We start from the raw sequence: 21,337 nt of genomic DNA, 5'->3' as shown, positions 1-21,337 counted from the left end.
TTCCTGGAACTTCACTTCCTCTGTATAGTTGCCCCATGCTTTGAGAAACACTGTTTTATACAGCTTTGTTTTTCATTCACTAACCCAACTGATCACTGATTTTATCTTGTTGATACAAATACTATTGCAAATTTGGAAGTTTGGGCAGGTGGGGATTAATGGAACCAAATATACTACTAGAAGATGACTTAAATGTCCTAGCAAGGTTGCCAAGTACCTTCCTTTTGTTATGGAGATTGGCCAGTTGCTTTCAATAGCTGTGAAAGGCTAGGAAATACCTGACAAGGGGATACCTCTCCCTCCACCTCCCAAGGATGATGTGATCTATGTGTCTGCATGTGAAGAGAAACTGCTGCTTCAGTTAAGAGAGAGATTATTTATGACTTAAGGCACAGAAAGCTGAGTTTGGGCTCTGAAAGCATCTTCGGGTGCTGGCTGTCTCCCTGGAGATCTGAAGGTGGGAGCAATGGACTTCAGCTATCTGACTGAATGTTTAAGCTATGCCTCCATCTATGCTCAATTTGCATAAATAAACTCAAATATTACAAAATGCCAATAAGACTTCTATGCCCTCCTTCCAAAGGGAACCAAACCTAAATAAATGCTGCACCACTGAAACTTCTCACCACTCTGAGAAGTGGGTTGAACGTAGCAATATTCTGTCCATGGAGTGTCCAAATCAAACAGCACCCCCTGTATTTGTCCTCTCTGGGTTACCGTACCCAGGAGAGATGAAGGTCCCATTGTTCCTCTTCTTCTGCCTCATGTTTATACTGACACTTTTGGGGAATTCCTTGATCCTTTGGGTGGTGGCATCTGACCTCCAGTTGCACAAGCCCATGTACTGGTTCCTGTGCCATCTGTCCATTCTGGACATGGCCTTCTCCTCTGTGGTTGTTCCCAAAGTGATTGCAGGATTCATTCCTGGTGGAAAGGTCATCTCTTTTGTGGGATGTGTGTCCCAGATATTCTTCCTCAACTTTCTTGGATGTGCAGAAAGTCTGCTTTACACCTTGATGGCTTATGACCGCTTCTTGGCCATTTGCAAGCCCCTCCATTATAGCAGCCTCATGAGCTGGAAAGTCTGCCTCATCCTCTCCTTAGGGACAGTGATTGGAGGCTGCCTGAATTCAGTGTTGGAGACAACCATGACCTTTCTCTTGCCCTACGGACAAAGAAACCATGTTGACTACATCTTCTGTGACATCCCTGCCATCTTAAAGCTGGCTTGTGCTGACACAAAACTCAATGAGATGGTGGTCTTTGTTGACATTGGCCTTGTGGCCATGACATGCTTCCTCCTGATCCTGATCTCCTACGTGTACATCATCTCAGCGATTCTGAGGATCAGCAGCAGTGAAGGGCGGCGGCGGGCCTTCTCAGCTTGCACTGCCCACGTTACTGTGGTGGGCATATATTACTTGCCTGTGGTTCATCACTACTTGAGGCCAGCTACTCAAGGCTCAGTAGATGGAGTGGTGAGCATGTTCTACACCACAGTCACCCCGTTGTTGAACCCGGTCATATACACACTTAGGAACAAGGAGATGAAGGCTGCTCTGGTGAAACGGTGGGGTGGGAATTCAGAATGAACAGCACCAGGTTGACACAACCCTCATCGACTTCACCATGTGGTAAGTTGGTTGTGGAAGTGGGAGTGGTGATGGGGAGGATCTCCAACCAGTGTTGTGTCAGTTGCACTGGCCACCAGTTTTAACTCAGCTCAAGCTAAAATGTTGCAGGATTTGTATGTGAACGTACCCTGAAGAAACTCACTTCCTATCCCTCCTAGTTGTCTCTGGGTGTGTTTTTCCTTCACTGTTTGATGGTTGCCCACATTCTAGATTGTGTTGTAGTTGGAATAAAGTTTCTTGTTTTGTTATATTTTCATAAAACAAAAGTGATGTAATATTAGAGTGCTACTTTTTTGAAAATATTGTAATTCTTTCTCAATGAAAACTGAATATTGTTTTCTAATCAAAAATATGACAATATCCAAGTAGGAATGTATGAAAGTCACTTACCTTTTCTCAGGGGTGCTTTGCGGTGGGGAGGAGGTGCTCTGCACCTCCCCCCGAAATCCTAACTCGGCCAGCTCTGCTCCGCAGCAACTCCGCAGAGCCGCCAGCTGGGTGCATTCGCAAGCATGTGGAGCCTGCGGATGCAAATGGCAGCGGCCATGGCGCTGCCGTTTGCATTCCTGGTTTTGGCCATGATAGGCTACGTAAATATTTACGTAACCTATCACGGCGAAAGACACAATCATAAATGGTGGACGCTATGCCATTTGTGCCCCTGGTTTTTTTTCTGTGATAGGCTACGTAAATATTTACGTAGCTGATCATGGCCTCCGCAGGGACTCAAATGGCGTCCCTGCGTTAGCCGTAATAGGCTACGTAAGTACTTATGTAGCCTATCACGGCCTAAATGGGGAAGTGAATGGCAGCCGCAGAGGCAGGCGCCATTCGCAAAGCAGCACAAATGGCACCAGGTAAGTGCTCCGTTTCGCGTGCCTTTAGTGGGGGGGAGCGGGGGGCTTCGTTCCGCAACAGATTTCGGGGGACTGAATGTACTGGCATTCGGCCTCACTGAGATCCATGGCGGAATTCTCTGACATCCATATATCCAAGTTGACCTAAGAGCTAATAAGAATTACATTGCAATAGCGTGAGGGACCTCTAGCACAACACCAGTAACATTAACTGGCATGATGGGATTCCCCAGAAAACGAGTCAAGCCAGCTAATGCTAATGCGATTGCACCTGAAGTCCCTTACACTAGTGTGATGTAACTTACATTAACACTAGTGTCAATCTGGATACTGCTGATAGGACTCAGGATGAGATATTTTTGCAGAGAGCAACATGCAGCATCTCTACACTAGCCTAAAATCCTGCATTTAAAACAGGGCTTTCTGCTTCCGTTTTAAATGCAGGATCACAGCGGACTCCCATCGCACATGCTTCCATTCCCCCTCCCCTTTCCCCCTCCTCCTCCCCCTTACCTGAGTCTTCCATATGTTTCATTGGTCTGTCTCCTCTTCTTGCCACTTTTCCTCTTTTCACAAGGGAACTCAGGAGCAACTCAAGCTCTGTAATTCGATGACTCATTATCCTTGATCTTTTAAGAAATGGAATAAAGGCCACTTAGTGCAGGAGAGCTCCTGGAGGTCCACGATGTCATCTAAAGGGCCCGCGCACTTCCATGAGTGAGCAATCTCAATAGCAGGATGAAAGCTCTGTGTGAAGGAGCCCCTGGTCGTGAGAAGCACAATGTGTCGAAGTATCCCTGCTCCTCATTGTTACGTTATATTATTGTCAGGAGCTGCTGGGACCTGTGGACAGCTGCGCCATCCGGTGAATCGCTGAATGCAAGTAGGAGGTTCTCAGTGAAGTACCTTCAGGTGCTGAACTGACCCTGCCTACCCGGGTTGGCTACTGGATGCTCCTGGACAGGAAGGAATACAAGAAGCCTTCCTCTTCCAGCTGAGCCTTCCTGGGCTCTGGTATATTCCTGTATCTGGTTATTCTTCAGTTCTGATTTCTATATTGCTCCTCAACCCTGCAGCCAGACAGTTGACTGGGGCCAGTTACAGGGAAGACACGACTCCTTTGTTACAGCAGCTTCACCGGCCTTTTCTGGGCACAATCCAAAATGCTGGTAATGACCTAGAAGGCCCTATACAGCTACCCAAAAGACTGCCTTCCCCCAGCTCCCTGAAAGACCACCTTCTCCCATACAAGCCTGTCCAGGTTTTAAGATATCCAGCACAGGCCCTTCTCTCATTCCCACCACCATCCAAGGTACGCTTGGCAGAGATGTAAGGGACGACCTTCTATGTGGCTGCTTCCACACTCTGGAACACCCTGCTGAGCGTGGCTAAGTGTGCTTCCTCCCCACTGTTCTTCCAGCGGCAGGCAAAGACAATTCCATGTAGGCAGGCCTTTGGCATTTAGGCTGATTTATGGTTGAAGAGCTTTATTTTGTTTGGTGCTGCTCATGTCTTTTACTGTTCTGTTTTTAATTGTGTTTTCAGTCTCAAATTTTATGTTTTAATGAAGATTCTATTTTCAAACTGGATATTAAATAAGTAAGTAAGGCAGTAAGTAAAGTACATCCTGCCTCCCAGTTCGTCCTTGGGTTCTGGCTTGTTCTTCAGTCTCACTTCTGGGCTGGCTTGTTCTTCAGTCCTGCCTTGTGGTTTGTCTTTTGGTCCTGACTTGTTCTTCAGTCCTTCCTACGAGCTTGTCTCCTGGCTCTTGGAACATCTCACACTGCTACCTACAGCTCAGGCCTCTATCAGTTACATTATGCTTAATTTCTCTTGTCACCCATTTTGTAATGCATGGATAGAACCAGGACCAGCATCAAGGATGGGCTTGATTGGGCCCACACCCAGCAGGGGCCCACTGACAAGAGACCTTTAGAGTCAGTCCTTCTCTTTACCATAGCAACCTGCTTATTTACCTGCCTCTCGTTCTGACCCAGACAATGAAGGTGTTGAGAAAGAGGATCAGTGAATGCCACTGTCTACTTGCTCATTGCCTTCCTTGCCTGTCAGACATGAGTGGAACAGCACCATCCCGCCCATGTTCCCCCGCAACTGGTAAACATAGGCATACTGCCTCTGATACTGGATGTAGCATATAGCCATCAGGACTATGCCATTGACATAAGAACTTGAGAAGAGCCTTGCTGGATCAGACGAAGGGTCCATCTAGTCCAGCATTCTGTGCCCATGGCAAACTCCCACCCTTTCAGAAAGGCAGAAGAGTATTGCTGATGGCATCTGCACCTGTGGAGGTTGCACTGCTCCTCTGTTCTTCTGGAAAAAGTCAGACTTTCTGGAGTCTGAGAAAAAAGACTCACAGGAGGATGGCAACGATAAGATGATGGCATCTTTCGATGCCCTGTTCAAAGTGAGTGAATGTGGAAGTGCTCTGAGAAGTCTTTGCTGGTTCTGCTGCACAGTGCTCAGATGGCCGCTTGCCTTCCACATTTTTCCTTGATGTAATAATTTCAGAAGTCAAAATGGATGGGACAACCCAATCACCCCCACGACCAGACCATAAAGCAGATGTGTGGAAGCTCTTTCAGCCCAAGGGCCAAATCCAATGAATTTGGTAATGAGCACTCTGGGCCACTAAGGTCACACGTGGGCCTCCAGTGATGTAGATGGATCTCGGAGCACCCACCCCAAACAAAAAAACTATATACCTGCTCCTGCAGAGGTAGTGCAACTGTGTCATGAACAGGCAAGCAAGCCAATTCTCAGACCTGAGTACCACCCACCCTCAGGGTCTCTGTCATATCAGGAGTCTTCGTAGCTGTTTCCACACACCAAGATGATGTTGAGTGATCCACCATGATCACACTCCTGGTTACTCAGGGTCACTTCAGGGTCTATGTGAAGTGATTAATTTATTTACTATATTTATACTCCACCTTTTCTCCAAGGAGCTCAAGACCGCATGCACGGTTCCTTTCCCTCCATTTTATCCTCACAACAGCCCTGTGTGGTAGAGTACACTGAGAGACAGTGAATAAGTGGCCCAAGGTCACCCACTGAGCTTCATGGATGAGTGGGGATTTGAACCCAGCTCTCTTGGACTCTCTTCCAGAGGTGAGCAACTTGTTGGCCCCCAGGTGTTATTTCACTGCAACTCCCATCAGCCCTAGCCAGCATAGTCAATGGGGAAGGATGATGGGAGTTGCAGTCCTTCTGGAGGACCACAAGTGACCCACTCCTGCTCTAGTCCAACACGCCAACTGCTCCACCACACTGGCTCAATCTCAGGATGTTTTCCCCCAGGTGCATTCCCGTACTCTTATACTGAACACCATTTGCCATTTGGTTGCCCTGGTCTGTAGAGATCGTTTTGGAGCTCTTCTCAACCCACTTGCTGGGTTTTCACCCTTCTGTATAATTTGTTATGACATCATCGGCAGACTGGGTTCTCTCAAGGCTCATCCCTAATTGCAGATCATTCCTGAACAAATTTAAGAGCACCGTTCTCAGTAGAAGATGAGTGGGTGGTGAACAGGATTGGGTGCAGCCTGGATCCTTAGTCTATGATTCTGGACACATCCTTTAACCAACGAGCTTTAAAGGAAGCGGGCAAATTCTCCACTTGCTTTGGACCGATTCACGTGAGCACTAGCTGTGTGGTAGCACCTTAAAAATCTTGTGCCTGCCAGACAGCAGATTAGCCTGCCATCTGAGCCCAACTTCCACACCCTTGATAGAAATGAGTACAGTTACCTGCACTCAGTTTCCATTGAAATCACTGGGACTTCAAAGAAGTTGGTTCATTGATTTCAATGGGACTTAACTTTGTCCTGGACCCAAACCACTGTTTACATGTATTGGTCCCCGATAATTATCAATCATGCAACAATAATTACCTTTCTTTCAAATAAACAATCTTTTTTAATTACACTCACTGGAATTTGATGGAAAGATAGGTCATAGACATGTTCTCAAGAGTGCACATGTCTGTAACTCTGGGGTAATAATGAGCAAGGAGGAGTTGTGGGACTCACAGGAGATGCGATGTTATAAAGACATGGGAGGGAAAGGAAATGTGACCCTGCTGGTGAAGAACATTGGGCCAACACATTATCCCCTATAGTGAGACTGAATTAAAGAAGTGGCGATGTTATTGTCCTCAAAATGACATGTCTAGGTATACTAGATGTGGAAGGCTAAAGAAACATCTCAATGCAAGTTAGAAAGAACAAATACAAATGGAAGGAGACCTGACCTGCTGTATTCCAGCCCACAACAGCTTAATCCACATTTCACCTGATGGCCTTTCAGGTGTTGAACACCCTTGGTTGATTTTCCTGTGACAGATTCACACAGCTCTCTCCCTGGAAGGAAGTCTGGGTTGGGGATCTTCTTTCCATGCACATCTAGCCAATGCTAAGTTTGGGTGAAGGTATGTTTGGGGCCACTCAGATGACATTGCTGTCATTGAGGAAGCAGATCTACCATGAGGAAAACCAATCTTCTGAATGGAAAAAAAAAGTTGGAATGATATAAAGGTGACAAGAAAGCTTCTGCAAGTTTTTGCTAATCATGTCTTGTTAAGCATCCAAGTGATTCCAAAAACTGATCAACAGTTCCAAATAAAGTCTTCCAAGTCTCATCAGAAAGTCTGAAGCAGGCACCTCTCCTCTTCAAAGAGGTCATTTCACCAGTATCTATCAGTTAGCATTAGTGTTCATACTCTCAGGGACATGGGAATTTGGATTGTATAGCTCCTTCTAAATGCATTTAGAGATGTTGTGATAATCTTTGAAGAGGTAGATCAGAGAAAAATGTTACGTCATTGAAAGGCTGACTGTAATGTTCTCCTGGATGATTCTTGTGTCTTCAGAAATCTTTTTCCAGTTTATCACTGAAGTCTATTAAGCTTGGGCAAAGGGTGTAGAAATCTGGACTTTGGGGATAGGGTTCTCCTAATCTTTGGATGGAGGAAAGTGGGACTGTCATGTTTTGTTACAAGACAATGTTCAGTTGAGGCACGTGTAGAGGTATCTGTTTCAACACCATATCCATGAAGAGTGTTTCTGACTAGATGGGACATGTGTTTTCAGGTTGACTACTGAGATAACAGATTTTCATCAGTTCACCTGGCATTGATTTGGTTTCTTTTCTTGCCAATATTTTGCAAACTTTTAAATATCAGGCTCCCTTCCATTCTTGTGCCATCTTCCAGAGCTTCCAACCCTGGCACAAATAATCATGGGTTGGATCCAAGGTCTGCCTTTCTTGAGAGGAAGCAGCCTTCCTCAAGAGGTAAGGCTTTGTTCTTGGAAGGTCACTCAACTGGATTTTTGGGATCCCCTCTCCACACACACTGCAGCTCACTCCATTCAGCAGTGGCTCCTGACTCTCTGTGCAGCATTGTAGAGGGGTATAGAGGGGCTGCTGTGGGAAGGAGAGGACAGGGAAGTCCACTTTTGCCAGCACTGTTGACCCAGCATAAATCTGGATCTAACCCCAGGTCTACAGGTGAATGTGTAGAGATCCTTGTAAGCAGTCATGTACATACCCCTTGCTGTTTAATCCAAGTTGATATAGATGAGGATGGATATTCCATACTGCAACTTAAAGACGGATTAGAATAGAATCTCTCCCACCCTCTCTAAAGCCACACATCGGGAAACAGTAGGTAATGGTGTGGCCTCCTTGCCAGCTCCCTTCTTACCAAATCACATTGTGAGGGTGAGGACGAGGTCACCCCCATAAATCTAGTGCGGATCTGTAAGGAAGGATCCATTGCAAGGTTCATTACTTCATCTACGAAAATCTTCCTTGTTGGAGGAAGAGTACATCACCTCCTTCTCTGGATCCTATCCCTTCCTGGAACTTCACTTCCTCTGTATAAGTGTCCCATGCTTTGAGAAACATTGTTTTATATAGCTTTGTTTTTCATTCACTAACCCAACTGATCACTGGTTTTTACTTGCTGTTAAAAAGAATTGTGCAAAATTGGAAGGTTGGGCAGGAGAGGATTAATGGAACCAGATGTACTAGTAGAGGCTAACTTAAATGTCCTAACGAAGTTGCCAACTACTTTCCCTCTGTTACAGAGACTGACCAATTGCTCTCTACAACTGTCATTCCCAACGGCTAGGAAATACCTGACAGCGGGACACCTCTCCCTCCACCCCAGCCAAGGATGATGTGATCTATGTGTCTGCATGTGAAGAGAAACTGCTGCTTCAGTTAAGAGAGTGATTATCTATGATTTAAAGCACAGAAAGTTGAGTTTGGGCTCTGAAAGCATCTTTGGGTGCTGGCTGTTTCCCTGGAGATCTGAAGCAATGGACTTCAGCTGTCTGACTGAATGTTTAAGCTATGCCTCCATCTATGCTCAATTTGCATAAATAAACACATATATTACAAAATGCCAATAAGACTTCTATGCCCTCCTTCCAAAGGGAACCAAACCTAAATAAATGCTGCAACACTGAAACTTCTCACCACTCTGAGAAGTGGGTTGAGCATAGCAATATTCTGTCCATGGAGTGTCCGAATCAAACAGCACCTCCTGAATTTGTCCTCTCTGGGTTACCATACCCAGGAGAGATGAAGGTCCCATTGTTCCTCTTCTTCTGCCTCATGTTTATACTGACGCTTTTGGGGAATTCCTTGATCCTCTGGGTGTTGGCATCTGACCTCCAGTTGCACAAGCCCATGTACTGGTTCCTGTGCCATCTGTCCATTCTGGACATGGCCTTCACCTCTGTGGTTGTTCCCAAAGTGATTGCAGGATTCATTCCTGGTGGAAAGGTCACCTCTTTTGCGGGATGTGTATCCCAGATATTCTTCTTCCAATTTCTTGGATGTGCAGAAAGTCTGCTTTACACCTTGATGGCTTATGACCGCTTCTTGGCCATTTGCAAGCCCCTCCATTATAGCAGCCTCATGAGCTGGAAAGTCTGCCTCATCCTCTCCTTAGGGACAGTGATTGGAGGCTGTCTGAATTCAGTGTTGGAGACAACCATGACCTTTCTCTTGCCCTACGGACAAAGAAACCATGTTGACTACATCTTCTGTGACATCCCTGCCATCTTAAAGCTGGCTTGTGCTGACACAAAACTCAATGAGATGGTGGTCTTTGTTGACATTGGCCTTGTGGCCATGACATGCTTCCTCCTGATCCTGATCTCCTACGTGTACATCATCTCAGCGATTCTGAGGATCAGCAGCAGTGAAGGGCGGCGGCGGGCCTTCTCAGCTTGCACTGCCCACGTTACTGTGGTGGGCATATATTACTTGCCTGTGGTTCATCACTACTTGAGGCCAGCTACTCAAGGCTCAGTAGATGGAGTGGTGAGCATGTTCTACACCACAGTCACCCCGTTGTTGAACCCGGTCATATACACACTTAGGAACAAGGAGATGAAGGCTGCTCTAGTGAAACGGTGGGGTGGGAATTCAGAATGAACAGCACCAGGTTGACACAACCCTCTTCTCCTGTGCTGTGGTCAAAAAGTCAACTCACATCCACTTCACCATGTGGTGAGTTGATTGTGGAAGTGGGAGTGGTGACGGGGAGGATCTCCAACCAGTGTTGTGTCAGTTGCACTGGCTGCCTCTTTTTGACTCAGCTCAAATCAAACTGTTGGATGGCTTGTATGTCAACGTACCCTGAAGAAACCCACTTCCTATCCCTTCCAGTTGTCTCTGGGTGTGTCTTTCCTTCGCTCTTTGATGGTTGCCCACATTCTAGATTGTGTTGTAGCTGGCATATACAGTTTGCTGTTTTGTTATATTTTCATATAATATTAGAGTGCTACTTCTTTGAAAATATTTGGTAATTCTTTTTCAATGAAAACTGAAGATTGGTTTCGAATAAAACATAGGGCAATATCCAGGTTGACCTAAGCACTAACATAAAATACATTGCAATAGCATGAGGGACCTCTAGCACAGCACCAGTAACATTAACTGGCATGATGGGATTCCCCAGAAAACGAGTCAAGCCAGCTAATGCTAATGCGATTGCACCTGAAGTCCCTTACACTAGTGTGATGTAACTTACATTAGCACTAGTGTCAATCTGGATACTGCTGATAGGACTCAGGATGAGATATTTTTGCAGAGAGCAACATGCAGCATCTCTACACTAGCCTAAAATCCTGCATTTAAAACAGGGCTTTCTGCTTCCGTTTTAAATGCAGGATCACAGCGGACTCCCTTTACACATGATTCCTTCCCCCCCCCTTTCCCCCTCCTCCTCCCCCTTATCTGAGTCTTCCATATGTTTCATTGGTCTGTCTCCTCTTCTTGCCACTTTTCCTCTTTTCACAAGGGAACTCAGGAGCAACTCAAACTCTGTAATTTGATGACTCATTATCCCTGATCTTTTAAGAAATGGAATAAAGGCCACTTAGTGCAGGAGAGCTCCTGGAGGTCCACGATGTCATCTAAAGGGCCCGCGCACTTCCATGAGTGAGCAATCTCAATAGAAGGATGAAAGCTCTGTGTGAAGGAGCCCCTGGTCGTGAGAAGCACAAAGTGCCAAAGTATCCCTGCTCCCCATTGTTACGTTATATTATTGTCAGCAGCTGCTGGGACCTGGGGACAGCTGCGCCATCCGGTGAATCGCTGAATGCAAGTAGCAGGTTCTCAGTGAAGTACCTTCAGGCGCTGAACTGACCCTGCCTACCCGGGTTGGCTACTGGATGCTCCTGGACAGGAAGGAATACAAGAAGCCTTCCTCTTCCAGCTGAGCCTTCCTGGGCTCTGGTATATTCCTGTATCTGGTTATTCTTCAGTTCTGATTTCTATATTGCTCCTCAACCCTGCGGCCAGACAGTTGACTGGGGCCAGTTACAGGGAAGACACGACTCCTTTGTTACAACAGCTTCACTGGCCACTGGTCTTTTATGAGCACAATCCAAAATGCTGGTTATGACCTAGAAGGCCCTATACAGCTACCCAAAAGACTGCCTTCCCCCAGCTCCCTGAAAGACCACCTTCTCCCATACAAGCCTGTCCAGGTTTAAGATATCCAGACTAAGGTATCTCAGACCCACCACCGTCCAAGGTACGCTTGGCAGAGATGCAAGGGACAGCCTTCTTGGTGGCTGCTTCCACACTCTGGAACACCCTGCTGGGGGTGGCTAAGCTTGTTCCCCCCCCCCATTGTTCTTCCAGCGGCAGGCAAAGACATTTCCATGTAGGCAGGCCTTTGGCATTTAGGCTGATTTATGGCTGAAGAGCTTTATTTTGTTTGGTGCTGCTCAAGTCTTTTATTGTTCTTTTTTTAATTGTGCTTTCAGTCTCTTAGATTTTATGTTTTAATCAAGATTCTATTTTTAAATTTGATATTAAATACATACATACATACATATATAAAGTACATCCTGCCTCCCAGTTTGTCTTCTGGTTCTGGCTTGTTCTTCAGTCCTGCCTTGTGGTTTGTCTTTTGGTCCTGACTTGCTTGCTCATCAGTCCTTCCTATTAGCCACATCTCACACTGCTACCCATGGGCCAGGCTTCTGACAGTTATACTATACTTAATTTCTCTTGTCACCCATTTTGTAATGCATGGATAGAACCAGGACCAGCGTCAAGGGTGGGCATGATTGGGCATCTGCCAAGGGCCCACACCCAGCAGGGGCCCACTGACAAGAGACCTTTGGAGTCAGTCCTTCTCTTTGCCATAGCAATCTGCTTATTGACCTGCCTCTCGCTCTGACCCAGACAATGAAGGTGGTGAGAAAGAGGATCAGTGAATGCCACTGTCTACTTGCTCATTGCCTTCCTTGCCTGTCAGACATGAGTGGAACAGTACCAACCCACCCATGCCCCCCCACACACACACAACTGGTATACATAGGCATACTGCCTCTTATATTGGACGTAGCATATAGCACTCAGGACTATGCCATTGACATAAGAACATGAGAAGAGCTGGATCAGAAGAAGGGTCTACTAGTGCAGCATTCTGTGCCCATGTCAAGCCCCCACCCTTTCAGAAAGGCAGAAGAGTATTGCTGATGGCATCTGCACCTGTGGAGGTTGCACTGCTCCTCTGTTCTTCTGAAAACCGTCAGACTTCCTGCAGTCTGAGAAAAAAGATCCACAGGGGGATGGCAACGATGGTATGATGGCATCGTTTAGATGCCCTGTTCAAAGTGAGTGAATGTGGAAGCACTCTGAGATGTCCCTGCTGGGTCTACTGCACGGTCCTCAGATGGCTGCTTTCCTTCCACATTTTTCCTTGATGTAATAACTTCAGAAGTCAAAATGGATGGGAGAACACAATTCCCACCGTTAACAGCCCATAAAGCAGATGTAAGAACACAAGAAGAGCCATCCTGGATCAGAGTCAGGGTCCATCTAGTCCAGTATTCTGTTCATACAGTGGCCAACCAGCTTCCTGTGGTAGCAAATTCCATAATGTAACTACATGCTGTGTGAAGCAGCCCTTCCTTTTATCTGTCCTGAATCTCCCTCCAATCGGTTTCATGGGATGACCCCGGGTTCTAGTATTTTGAGAGAGGGAGAAAAATGTCTCCCCGTCCACATTCTCCACATGATGCATAATTTTGTAGACCTCTATCATGTCTCCCTTTACCCTCCTTTTTCCCCAAGCTTTACCCTTCTCTCATAGGGCAAATGCTCCAGCCCCTTGATAATTTTAGTTGCCCTTTTCTTCCCTTTTCCCAGCTCTATAATATCCTTTTTTAGGTCTGGTGAAGTTCTTTCAGCCCAAGGGACAAATTCAATTTTGGACAAGCTCTTGGGGGCTGCAGTCATGGGCAGGGCCAAGGACAAAATGTGGCAGGACCAAAGGCAAAGTGGTGGAGTCAAAATTCCAAAAACACCAGCATATTTTAGCTTCAAGCTGTTACTGTCAGTAACTAAGCCTTAGGAGACACATGTCAACCTTTTACAATGGGGGGATGGACCAGAAGAATGAAGCTTGGCCATCTGGGGGGCAGATTGGAACCCAGGTAGGGCATATTTGGCACTTGGCCTGAGGTTCAGCATCCCTGATGTATAGGGAGGGGTGGTCCAGCTGGTGCAATTCAGTTTTCCCACTGCATGCGTTCAGAAAACATGATTGTAAGATCAGTTTATGCACCCCTACCATAAAGTCTTCCTAAGAACATAAGAAGAGCCCTGCTGGATCAGACCCAGGGTCCATCTAGTCCAGCATTCTGTTCACACAGTGGCCAACCAGCTGCCCACACGAAACCCACAAGCAAGACATGAGTGCAACAGCACCCTCCCACCCATGTGCTCAGTGCCTCTGATACTGGAGGTAGCACATAGCCACCAGGATTAGTAGCCATTGATAGCCTTCTCCTGAATATGACTGAGATGTGCATAATTGAACAAAGGGTTGCATCTTGGAATGGATTCTTTAGTTTTTACCCCAAAGAAAGCAATGCCTTAATGATGCCCTCTGGAGTTTCAACTGTTGTCATCATTAACCCAAGAATAACCCAAGTCTCACATGCATAAGTTCCTGTGACCTGAGGGACACAAAATGAGTAGACAGTAGAGAGGGGGAAGGAAAAGAAAGGAATGCACATGAGGTATAAAGATAGACCAGCAATAGAGGTCAGGTGTTCAAGAGAAAGACTGCTTCCTAGGATGAAATAATCTCTTGCAAAATAGAGTTCCCCTTTCTTTCAGGCAGGTGCTTCCTTTGAACATGTCACATCTTAGATAATCACTTAGTTGTTGGCAACCCAATGCAGTGCCTGTTTATTTATTGTCAGCAAAGCAATCTCTTGCTTGCTTTGTAAAGTTGGAAAAGGGCATTTTGAGGGATAAAAAGACTGTCCAGGAAGGAGAACTAAGGAGCAGAACTGGGACGTGAGATCTCTTGTGTAAAAATGCTGGAGTGAGGATAGATAAACTAATGGAAACTGGATTTTTTCAAAGTATTCTAGTTTCATGTAATTATTATCCTCACCAATACCTTCAGCTGATGAAACCTCTCTCAACTCCACTGAAAGGTATGGACCCATTTTTTACATATACGAAGTGAGTACTGGATTGACTGAACACAGACTGTAACCACAGGAGGAATAAATATCAGTGATCACCCATCTTGAGTAATCAGTGCTTTGCTCGATACAGCAAACAAACCTTGCTGCTCCAGAAAAAGGGGTATAACATTCTCTTCTGGACAGTAGAGGGGTGACAACCACCTGGGATGCCTTCCAGCTAAATATGTAACTGCATGAGTCAAGATGTTGCTAGACGCCAAATATTCTAAAACTGCCTCTAGGCATTGAGGGAGGGTGTTGTTAAAATCTAAACATCACCCACAATAACTCATTCTCTATTTGCCATACTTCTGGGGAATATCTGGACTGAAGCTAGTTTGCACAGGCTCAACCAACCATGAGGTGCTGACCTTAGTTGACATTGGGTTTGTGGCAATCATTCACCATGACTTTTGTTCTGCCGTGACATGCATTGCCTGAATGGAGTGTGGAAATATCACAACACTGCTTGAAAATTTTGAACTTTTGGGATTCCTCTACCCCAAAGACCTAAAGCTCGTATTGCTCATTTTCTTCTTCCTGGTGTACATATTGTCTCTTTCTGGAAATGTTCTGACCCTCTTAGCAATAGCATTGGAGCCTCATTTGCACAAGCCCATGTACTGGTTCCTCTGCCACCTGTCCATCATGGATGTGATGGTCTCCTCAGTGGTGGTCCCCAAACTGATTGCTTGGCTGGCAGAGGGCAACAGGGTCATCTCCTTCGCTGGTTGTGTGTCCCAGCTCTTCTTCTTCCACTTCCTGGGCTGCACAGAATGCTTCCTCTACACCGTGATGGCCTTTGATCGCTTCCTGGCCATCTGCAAACCACTCCACTACAGCACGATCATGACCCGCCAAGCCTGCTGTTGCCTCGCCATTGGCACCTGGTTTGGAGGCTGTCTGCACTCTGTGATACAGACCTCCCTCACCTTCCGTTTGCCATATGGTCGGGGCTACCAGGTAAGCTACATCTTCTGTGACATCCCAGCTGTGTTGAAACTGGCCTGTGCAGACACATCTCTCAACGAGATGGTGACTTTGGTTGACATCGGGTTTGTGGCCATGACTTGCTTCCTCCTGATCCTGACATCCTACATGTATATCATTTCTGCCATCCTAAGGATTCCCACTTCGAAAGGGAGACACCGGGCCTTCTCCACTTGCACAGCCCATATCACCTTGGTGGTGATATACTATGTGCCTGTGGTTTACAACTACCTGCGTCCAGCATCTCAAGACTCCTTTGAAGGTGTGGTTGCCATGTTCTACACAGCACTGACACCCTTCTTAAACCCTGTCATATACACACTGAGGAACAAGGAGATGAAAGTGGGGGTGAGGAAATTGTGCAGCAGGAAACCACAGTGCTCTCTTATCTAATAGAGATAACATTCTTTGGTTGGATCCAGAATCTGCCTTCCATTAGCTCTCCTTGAGAGAAAGAGCTCCACTTACAGAAGGCCCCTCTAGCCAAATCTTGAGGGTCCCCTCCTGCACACACCACAGCTCACTCCGATTCAGCAGGGTCTCCTGACTCCATGTGTAGCAATTTCAGGGCTCTAGAGGGGCATCCATGGGAAGGAGGGGTTGGGGAAGTCCATTTCCAGCAGCACTCTTGATCAAGCATAAATCTGGAGCCATCCCCTTGGAAATAGTTTTGCTCGAGGAAGAAAGTATTGCACTTTTTCTTAAAATGGATCCTTGTAGTACAAGTTTCAAGACAATCTTGGCCATTGATGATCAGCTAGTTCTCTAGTCAGTACTAGAGAAGACAGACGACACGGTAGACAACCTGAGCCTGGAACATTCACCTGATCTCTATTGTGTTCTTTTATGCTGTTTAGAACCTGCTGTCCTCAAGATACAGATTAAAAATCTGTAACCAGAAAATTTCCTAAAGGAAATCAACCCTGAGTGCTCATTGGAAGGACAGATACTGAAGCTGAAGCTCAAATATTTTGGCCACCTAATGCGAAGAGAAAACTCTCTGGAAAAGACCCTGATGCTGGGAAAGACTGAAGGCAAAAGGAGAAGGGGATGGCAGAGGATGAGATGGCTAGATAGCATCACTGATACAATGAATATGGACTTGAGCATGCTCCAGGAGACAGCGCAGGACAGGAAGACCTGGCGTGCTATGGTCCATGGGGTCATGAAGAGTCGGACATGACTGAACGACTGAACAACAACAACAACAACAACAAACCAGAAAATTGTATTTGTCTGGACTACTCATATCATTTCTTCTATTAGTGCACATACATTCATTTCAAGTCCAATTTCTGTGGTACCCATGTGGTTGCGGCATATCTATGGCTGCATCCCGTACTGTAACGTTATCATCTAAGGCTGCAATACAGAGTAAGCCCCATTAAACACTGTGGGTCTTACATCTGAGTTAACATTGCACTGTATGTGTCACATATACTGTGAGAACATCTCATATTTAAATAGGGATGTACAAATCCCTTACCTTGTTCCGTTGTGGGGCTTCCGCAGTGGGGGGGAGGCGCTCCGTCCCTCCCCCTGGAATCCTCCCTGGCTGGCTCCACTCCATGGCGGCTCCACAGAGCCGCCGTCCAGGGCCGTCCGCAGCTGGAGTTCCACCGAAGCTGGGCTGCTGCAGACGCAAATGGCGGCCGCTGTAGCGGCTGCCATTTGCGTCTAGCCAGGCTGCCATGATAGGCTACGTAAGAATTTACGTAGCCTATCACAGCAAAGAGCAGGGATGCAAATGGCAGCCGCTACGCCATTTGCACCACTGCTCTTTCCGTGATAGGCTACGTAAGTATTTACGTAGCCTATCACGGTAAAGGCAGCCACGCAAAATACTTATGTAGCCTATCACGGAAAGAGCAGTGGCGCAAACGGCGCAGCAGCCGCCGTTTGCGTCCCTGCTCTTTGCTGTGATAGGCTACATAAATACTTATGTAGCCTGTCATGGTAGCTTGGCAGGATGCAAATGGCGGCCGCAGCAGCCGGCCGAAAGACCAGCCGCCGCCACCGCTGCCGCCGCCGCCGGAGCCCCAGGTAATTTTCATTCTGGGGGAACTCCATGGGGTGGCAGGGGGTGGGAGGCCATTCCACGATGGATTTCGGGGGCCAAATGCCAGTGCATTCAGCCTCACTGAAATCCGTGGCGGAATTCTCCGCCATCCCTATATTTAAACCTCCAAGTACAAATGCCTGGGAAGCAGATGTATACTTATATTAAGCATTATATATTTACTGTGGGATAACAGCAGTGTTTCCCCCCTGAAAGTATACTATGTGGAGCTCCCTAAAACTCGGGATAGTTGGCCACCTCCGAACTCAGAGGCGACCACCTATACAATGCAGGGCAGGAGAAGCATGGAGGGGATCGTTCCCTCCACCCTTCTCCTGCCCTGCATTTGTGACTAGGCAGCCGATTTTGGCTGTCTAGCCACAGGAAGTTGGAGTGGGGCGTGTGGATGCCGGATGATGCATAGGATGTGTCGGAATGGCATGTCTGCCCTCCCCACCTCGGCACGCCCCCAGGAACACCCTGTTCTGGCCGCTCCATGCTCCTCTTCTGAGGGCAGAGCATGGTGCCATTCCGCGCTGCCTCGTAGGCAGCGCTGGAGGGGGTGAAGGTCGGTTCTCAGGGAACTGACCTATCCTATGACCATCTAGCCCCTGACTAGCACCATAGGATTGTTTAATTGTTTATTACACTTATATACGTTTATATTCCTTAATTGTTTATTACATTTATATACTGCCCAACAGCCAAAGCTCTCAGGGCAGCTCACAACAATTAAAAGCATAAAACACAACTCAATAAAACGTAGTACAAGCCTTTAAAAGGTTAAAAGTAGCATGTAAAACCAAACTAAAAAACCAACAGCAGTCACAACTAGGGTTGTGCTCCGCTTTGTCACGAAGCCCGAATAACGAGGCGAAGTGAGCTGTTTCGGAGCAAAAGCCTCGTGATACAAGGCGGTTCAGAGCAGTACCGAGGTGCCCCGGGGCGAAGCGCACGCCCCACGAAGCGCCTCCGACGCCTCGTATAGTCAGAGCTCTACTGAATACCTGAGCAGTCCAGACAGGCTGCCTCCAAAATGTATCAGCTTCTCCATGTTCACGTGGAGAGGCATGAGAAGGAGGAGGAGGAGGGAGGGGGGAGGCAAGCAGACGCAAGGAGGCAGGGAGGCGAGCACAGGAGGAGGCGGGAGTGTGCTTTGGCGAATAGGAACCCTCAGCCAGAACCGACGCTAGCAGTCTCCAATCAGAGAGAGCATTGGAGGAAGGGGGTATATACTTCGGGGAAAGGCTGCATTCAGTCATTGGGGGTGCAATGCCCTGGAGGGGGGCTGGGAGAGGCCAAGGTGTCATGTGCGTGTGTGGAAACAGGGAGAAGTTACAGCTCTTTGCTTGGAGAGTTTCTGTAGAAAACATTAGATTTCAACTCCACCTAGCACAAAAACGGCTGGGCCAAACTGTCTGAAATTGTGCAGGTGGTCTCCTCCCCAGGGGCATGGAGAGATCTCCAGATTTCATGCCTGTGTGCTAAAAACTAAAAAAAAGTTATGACCATTTGTGTTTTCCCATGCAAGTCAATGGGAAAACGCTCAAAACGCACGATCCAGATATCCGAATCCGAATCTCGCTTCGGATTTGGATCCGAGTCAGATCAGAAGGGTTCTGAATCAGTTCAAGGCAGATTGGGGTTGTTTTGGATGATCCGAAGCAGCATCCGAAGCGGATCAGGGGTCCATGCACAGCCCTAGTTACAACCCAGACAAGACATTGGGGGATTTGCCCATCCCTAGGTACCACTAACCACCACCACCAAGCCCACTTATTTACCTTGCCCTTGGGATCAGTGATGCACATGTACATGAAGCAAAGGCTGTTCCATATTTAGGATATTGATTGAGACAGCTATTTGAAAATGAACGCACTCATGCAAATGGGTCTCACATAAAGGCAATCTTCAACCTTTTCAGACCCAGGATCCATCTTTAATCCAAACATGCATTTGAGGACCCCATTTTTAATTGGTTTTATATCATAGATTTGTACGGTGTTCATGCTTTTGTTGCAGCCTATATCCGATCAGGAAGCCGCATCCCAAAGTGGCTCCCAACCTACCAGAGAAAGATCATTGTGTGAAGGAGCTCGGGGGGGCAGAAAGCAGGGTACTGGCCTCTTCGTTGTGCTTCTCTGCTGAGTCTCCTAATACATACCAAACATGACTATACTCAGTGGAGGCTCTGATGTCGGTGGGGTTGTGAATCCACTCTGGGTTTCCAGGCAGAACCAGGCAGAACTCTAAGCGACCTATCTGAGGTGCTGAACCTATTTGGGGGCTAGGGCCCAGCACCTTGGATAGCTCCTTTGGAGTTCTGGTTGGTTCTGACTGAAACCCAGAATGGATTCACGGACTCACCAAAATCAGAGCCACCAGCCTCTGCTGACTGTACTAACTTTTATAGGTCATAAGAATAGGGATGCCTCTATTTTTCCTATGAAAAGCCAACGTGTCTGCTTATTAGTAGCATGTAGCAGCACAAGACTCAGTAAGCATGGGTAAGGCTACATCTAAGACACATTACTGGATGGATGGATGGATGGATGGACGGACAGACAGACAGACAGACAGACAGACAGACACACTGATCAGGATCACCCTAGAGTGGCACGGGAGCATCACGAGGGTGGGATGGGGAGTGGAGGCCATAGTTCAGGGATATGGAACCTCTGGCCTGCAGGCCTAAATTGGCCCATGGAGGTCCTGTCCCAAGCCCACCCCTTCTCCCAGGGCTAGAAGAAGGCAGGCTTTCTTTAGCACAGGAGAGGAAACCCCGCTCTTATCTCTGATCATTGAGTGGGTTCCCCAGCAGTAAAGAACAGCAGCCTTTCTCTACTGCTGGGAGAGGAACCCTCTGCTTTTACTGCTGATAAGTGATAGGAGAAAGGCAGCCTTTCCCTACCACTGAGCAGGGCTGCCCTGTTCGCTGTGCAGAGAAAGGCACGGAGCGATCACACCTGCCCCTCTCTGCACATAGAAAGGAATTTCTCCACGCAGACTGGGCAGGAGTGATCACTCTGGGTCTTCCTCTGCATGGAGAAACTCTCCTATGACATCAGGGGGTGGAGCTTCAGGGGAACGGGGTGGGGCTCCAGGGCAATCACCACTCTGGCCACCTGTAGCCTCCCCAGCTCCCTACACTTCATTGAAAGCCCAGTTTAAGGCCCCATGAGGTAATTCCTCCCATGGGGCTTTTGCAGATCAGGACATGCAGGCAGCCTGGGAGGCTGGCTGTGATTAGCTAAGCTCAAAAACATCACAAAATTATAAAACATCCTGGATGAGGCAGAACATTGGAAGCCTCTTTGAGAAAACTTCCTGGAAATTGGAGGACAGATTTTGGCAGAGCACTAACCCCACTTCCACCCTGGAGCTGGACACAACGCTACCCCCACCTGCATTGTGTTGAACGTAGGGATGGCAGAGAATTCCGCCACGGATTCCAGTGAGGCTGGATTCTTTAGAATCCGGCCCCCCGGAATCTGTGGCGGAACAGCCTCCTGCCCCCCCGCGGAATCCCCCCAGGATGGCACTTACCTGGGGCAGATGCGGCGGGTGCGGCAGTGGTTCCGGCGGTGGCTCTGGCGGCAGCGGCTGGTCTCCTGGCCGGCCACGGCTGGGCTTCTGCCGCCACCATTGCCATCCTTGCAGCTGTGATAGGCTACACAAGAATTTACGTAGCGTATCATGGCTAACCCCCCTCCCAAAAAACCAGCGTACGTAAATGGCGGCGGCTACGGCCGCCGCCAT

At 47.5% G+C, this 21,337-nt stretch overlaps 3 protein-coding genes across 3 annotated transcripts; all 3 read left to right on the top strand.

The window, feature by feature from the left end:
• The first annotated feature begins 665 nt into the window (after nt 1-665).
• Nucleotides 666-1,592, top strand: LOC146342767 (olfactory receptor 10G6-like). Its single transcript, XM_084808639.1, has one exon. It carries the CDS (start codon nt 666-668, stop codon nt 1,590-1,592), a length of 927 nt encoding a protein of 308 aa, XP_084664765.1.
• A 7,442-nt stretch (nt 1,593-9,034) lies between these two features.
• On the top strand, nt 9,035-9,961 carry LOC146342766 (olfactory receptor 10G6-like). The gene has a single exon (XM_084808638.1). The coding sequence runs from the start codon at nt 9,035-9,037 to the stop codon at nt 9,959-9,961; it is 927 nt and encodes a 308-aa protein (XP_084664764.1).
• Nucleotides 9,962-14,970: 5,009 nt separating this feature from the next.
• On the top strand, nt 14,971-15,912 carry LOC146342765 (olfactory receptor 10G6-like). Its single transcript, XM_084807978.1, has one exon. It carries the CDS (start codon nt 14,971-14,973, stop codon nt 15,910-15,912), a length of 942 nt encoding a protein of 313 aa, XP_084664104.1.
• The last annotated feature ends 5,425 nt before the right edge of the window (nt 15,913-21,337 follow it).

Source organism: Heloderma suspectum, chromosome 6, assembly GCF_057233095.1.
Source record: "Heloderma suspectum isolate Gila_16-S chromosome 6, 16-S_ref, whole genome shotgun sequence".
Lineage (NCBI taxonomy): Eukaryota > Metazoa > Chordata > Lepidosauria > Squamata > Helodermatidae > Heloderma > Heloderma suspectum.
This window is presented reverse-complemented; position numbering and strand designations above follow the sequence as displayed.

Excerpts from the sequence above, each read along its gene's own strand:
- LOC146342767 (XM_084808639.1), top strand. The coding sequence starts at position 666 with ATGGAGTGTCCAAATCAAACAGCACCCCCTGTATTTGTCCTCTCTGGG.
- LOC146342766 (XM_084808638.1), top strand. The coding sequence starts at position 9,035 with ATGGAGTGTCCGAATCAAACAGCACCTCCTGAATTTGTCCTCTCTGGG.
- LOC146342765 (XM_084807978.1), top strand. The coding sequence starts at position 14,971 with ATGGAGTGTGGAAATATCACAACACTGCTTGAAAATTTTGAACTTTTG.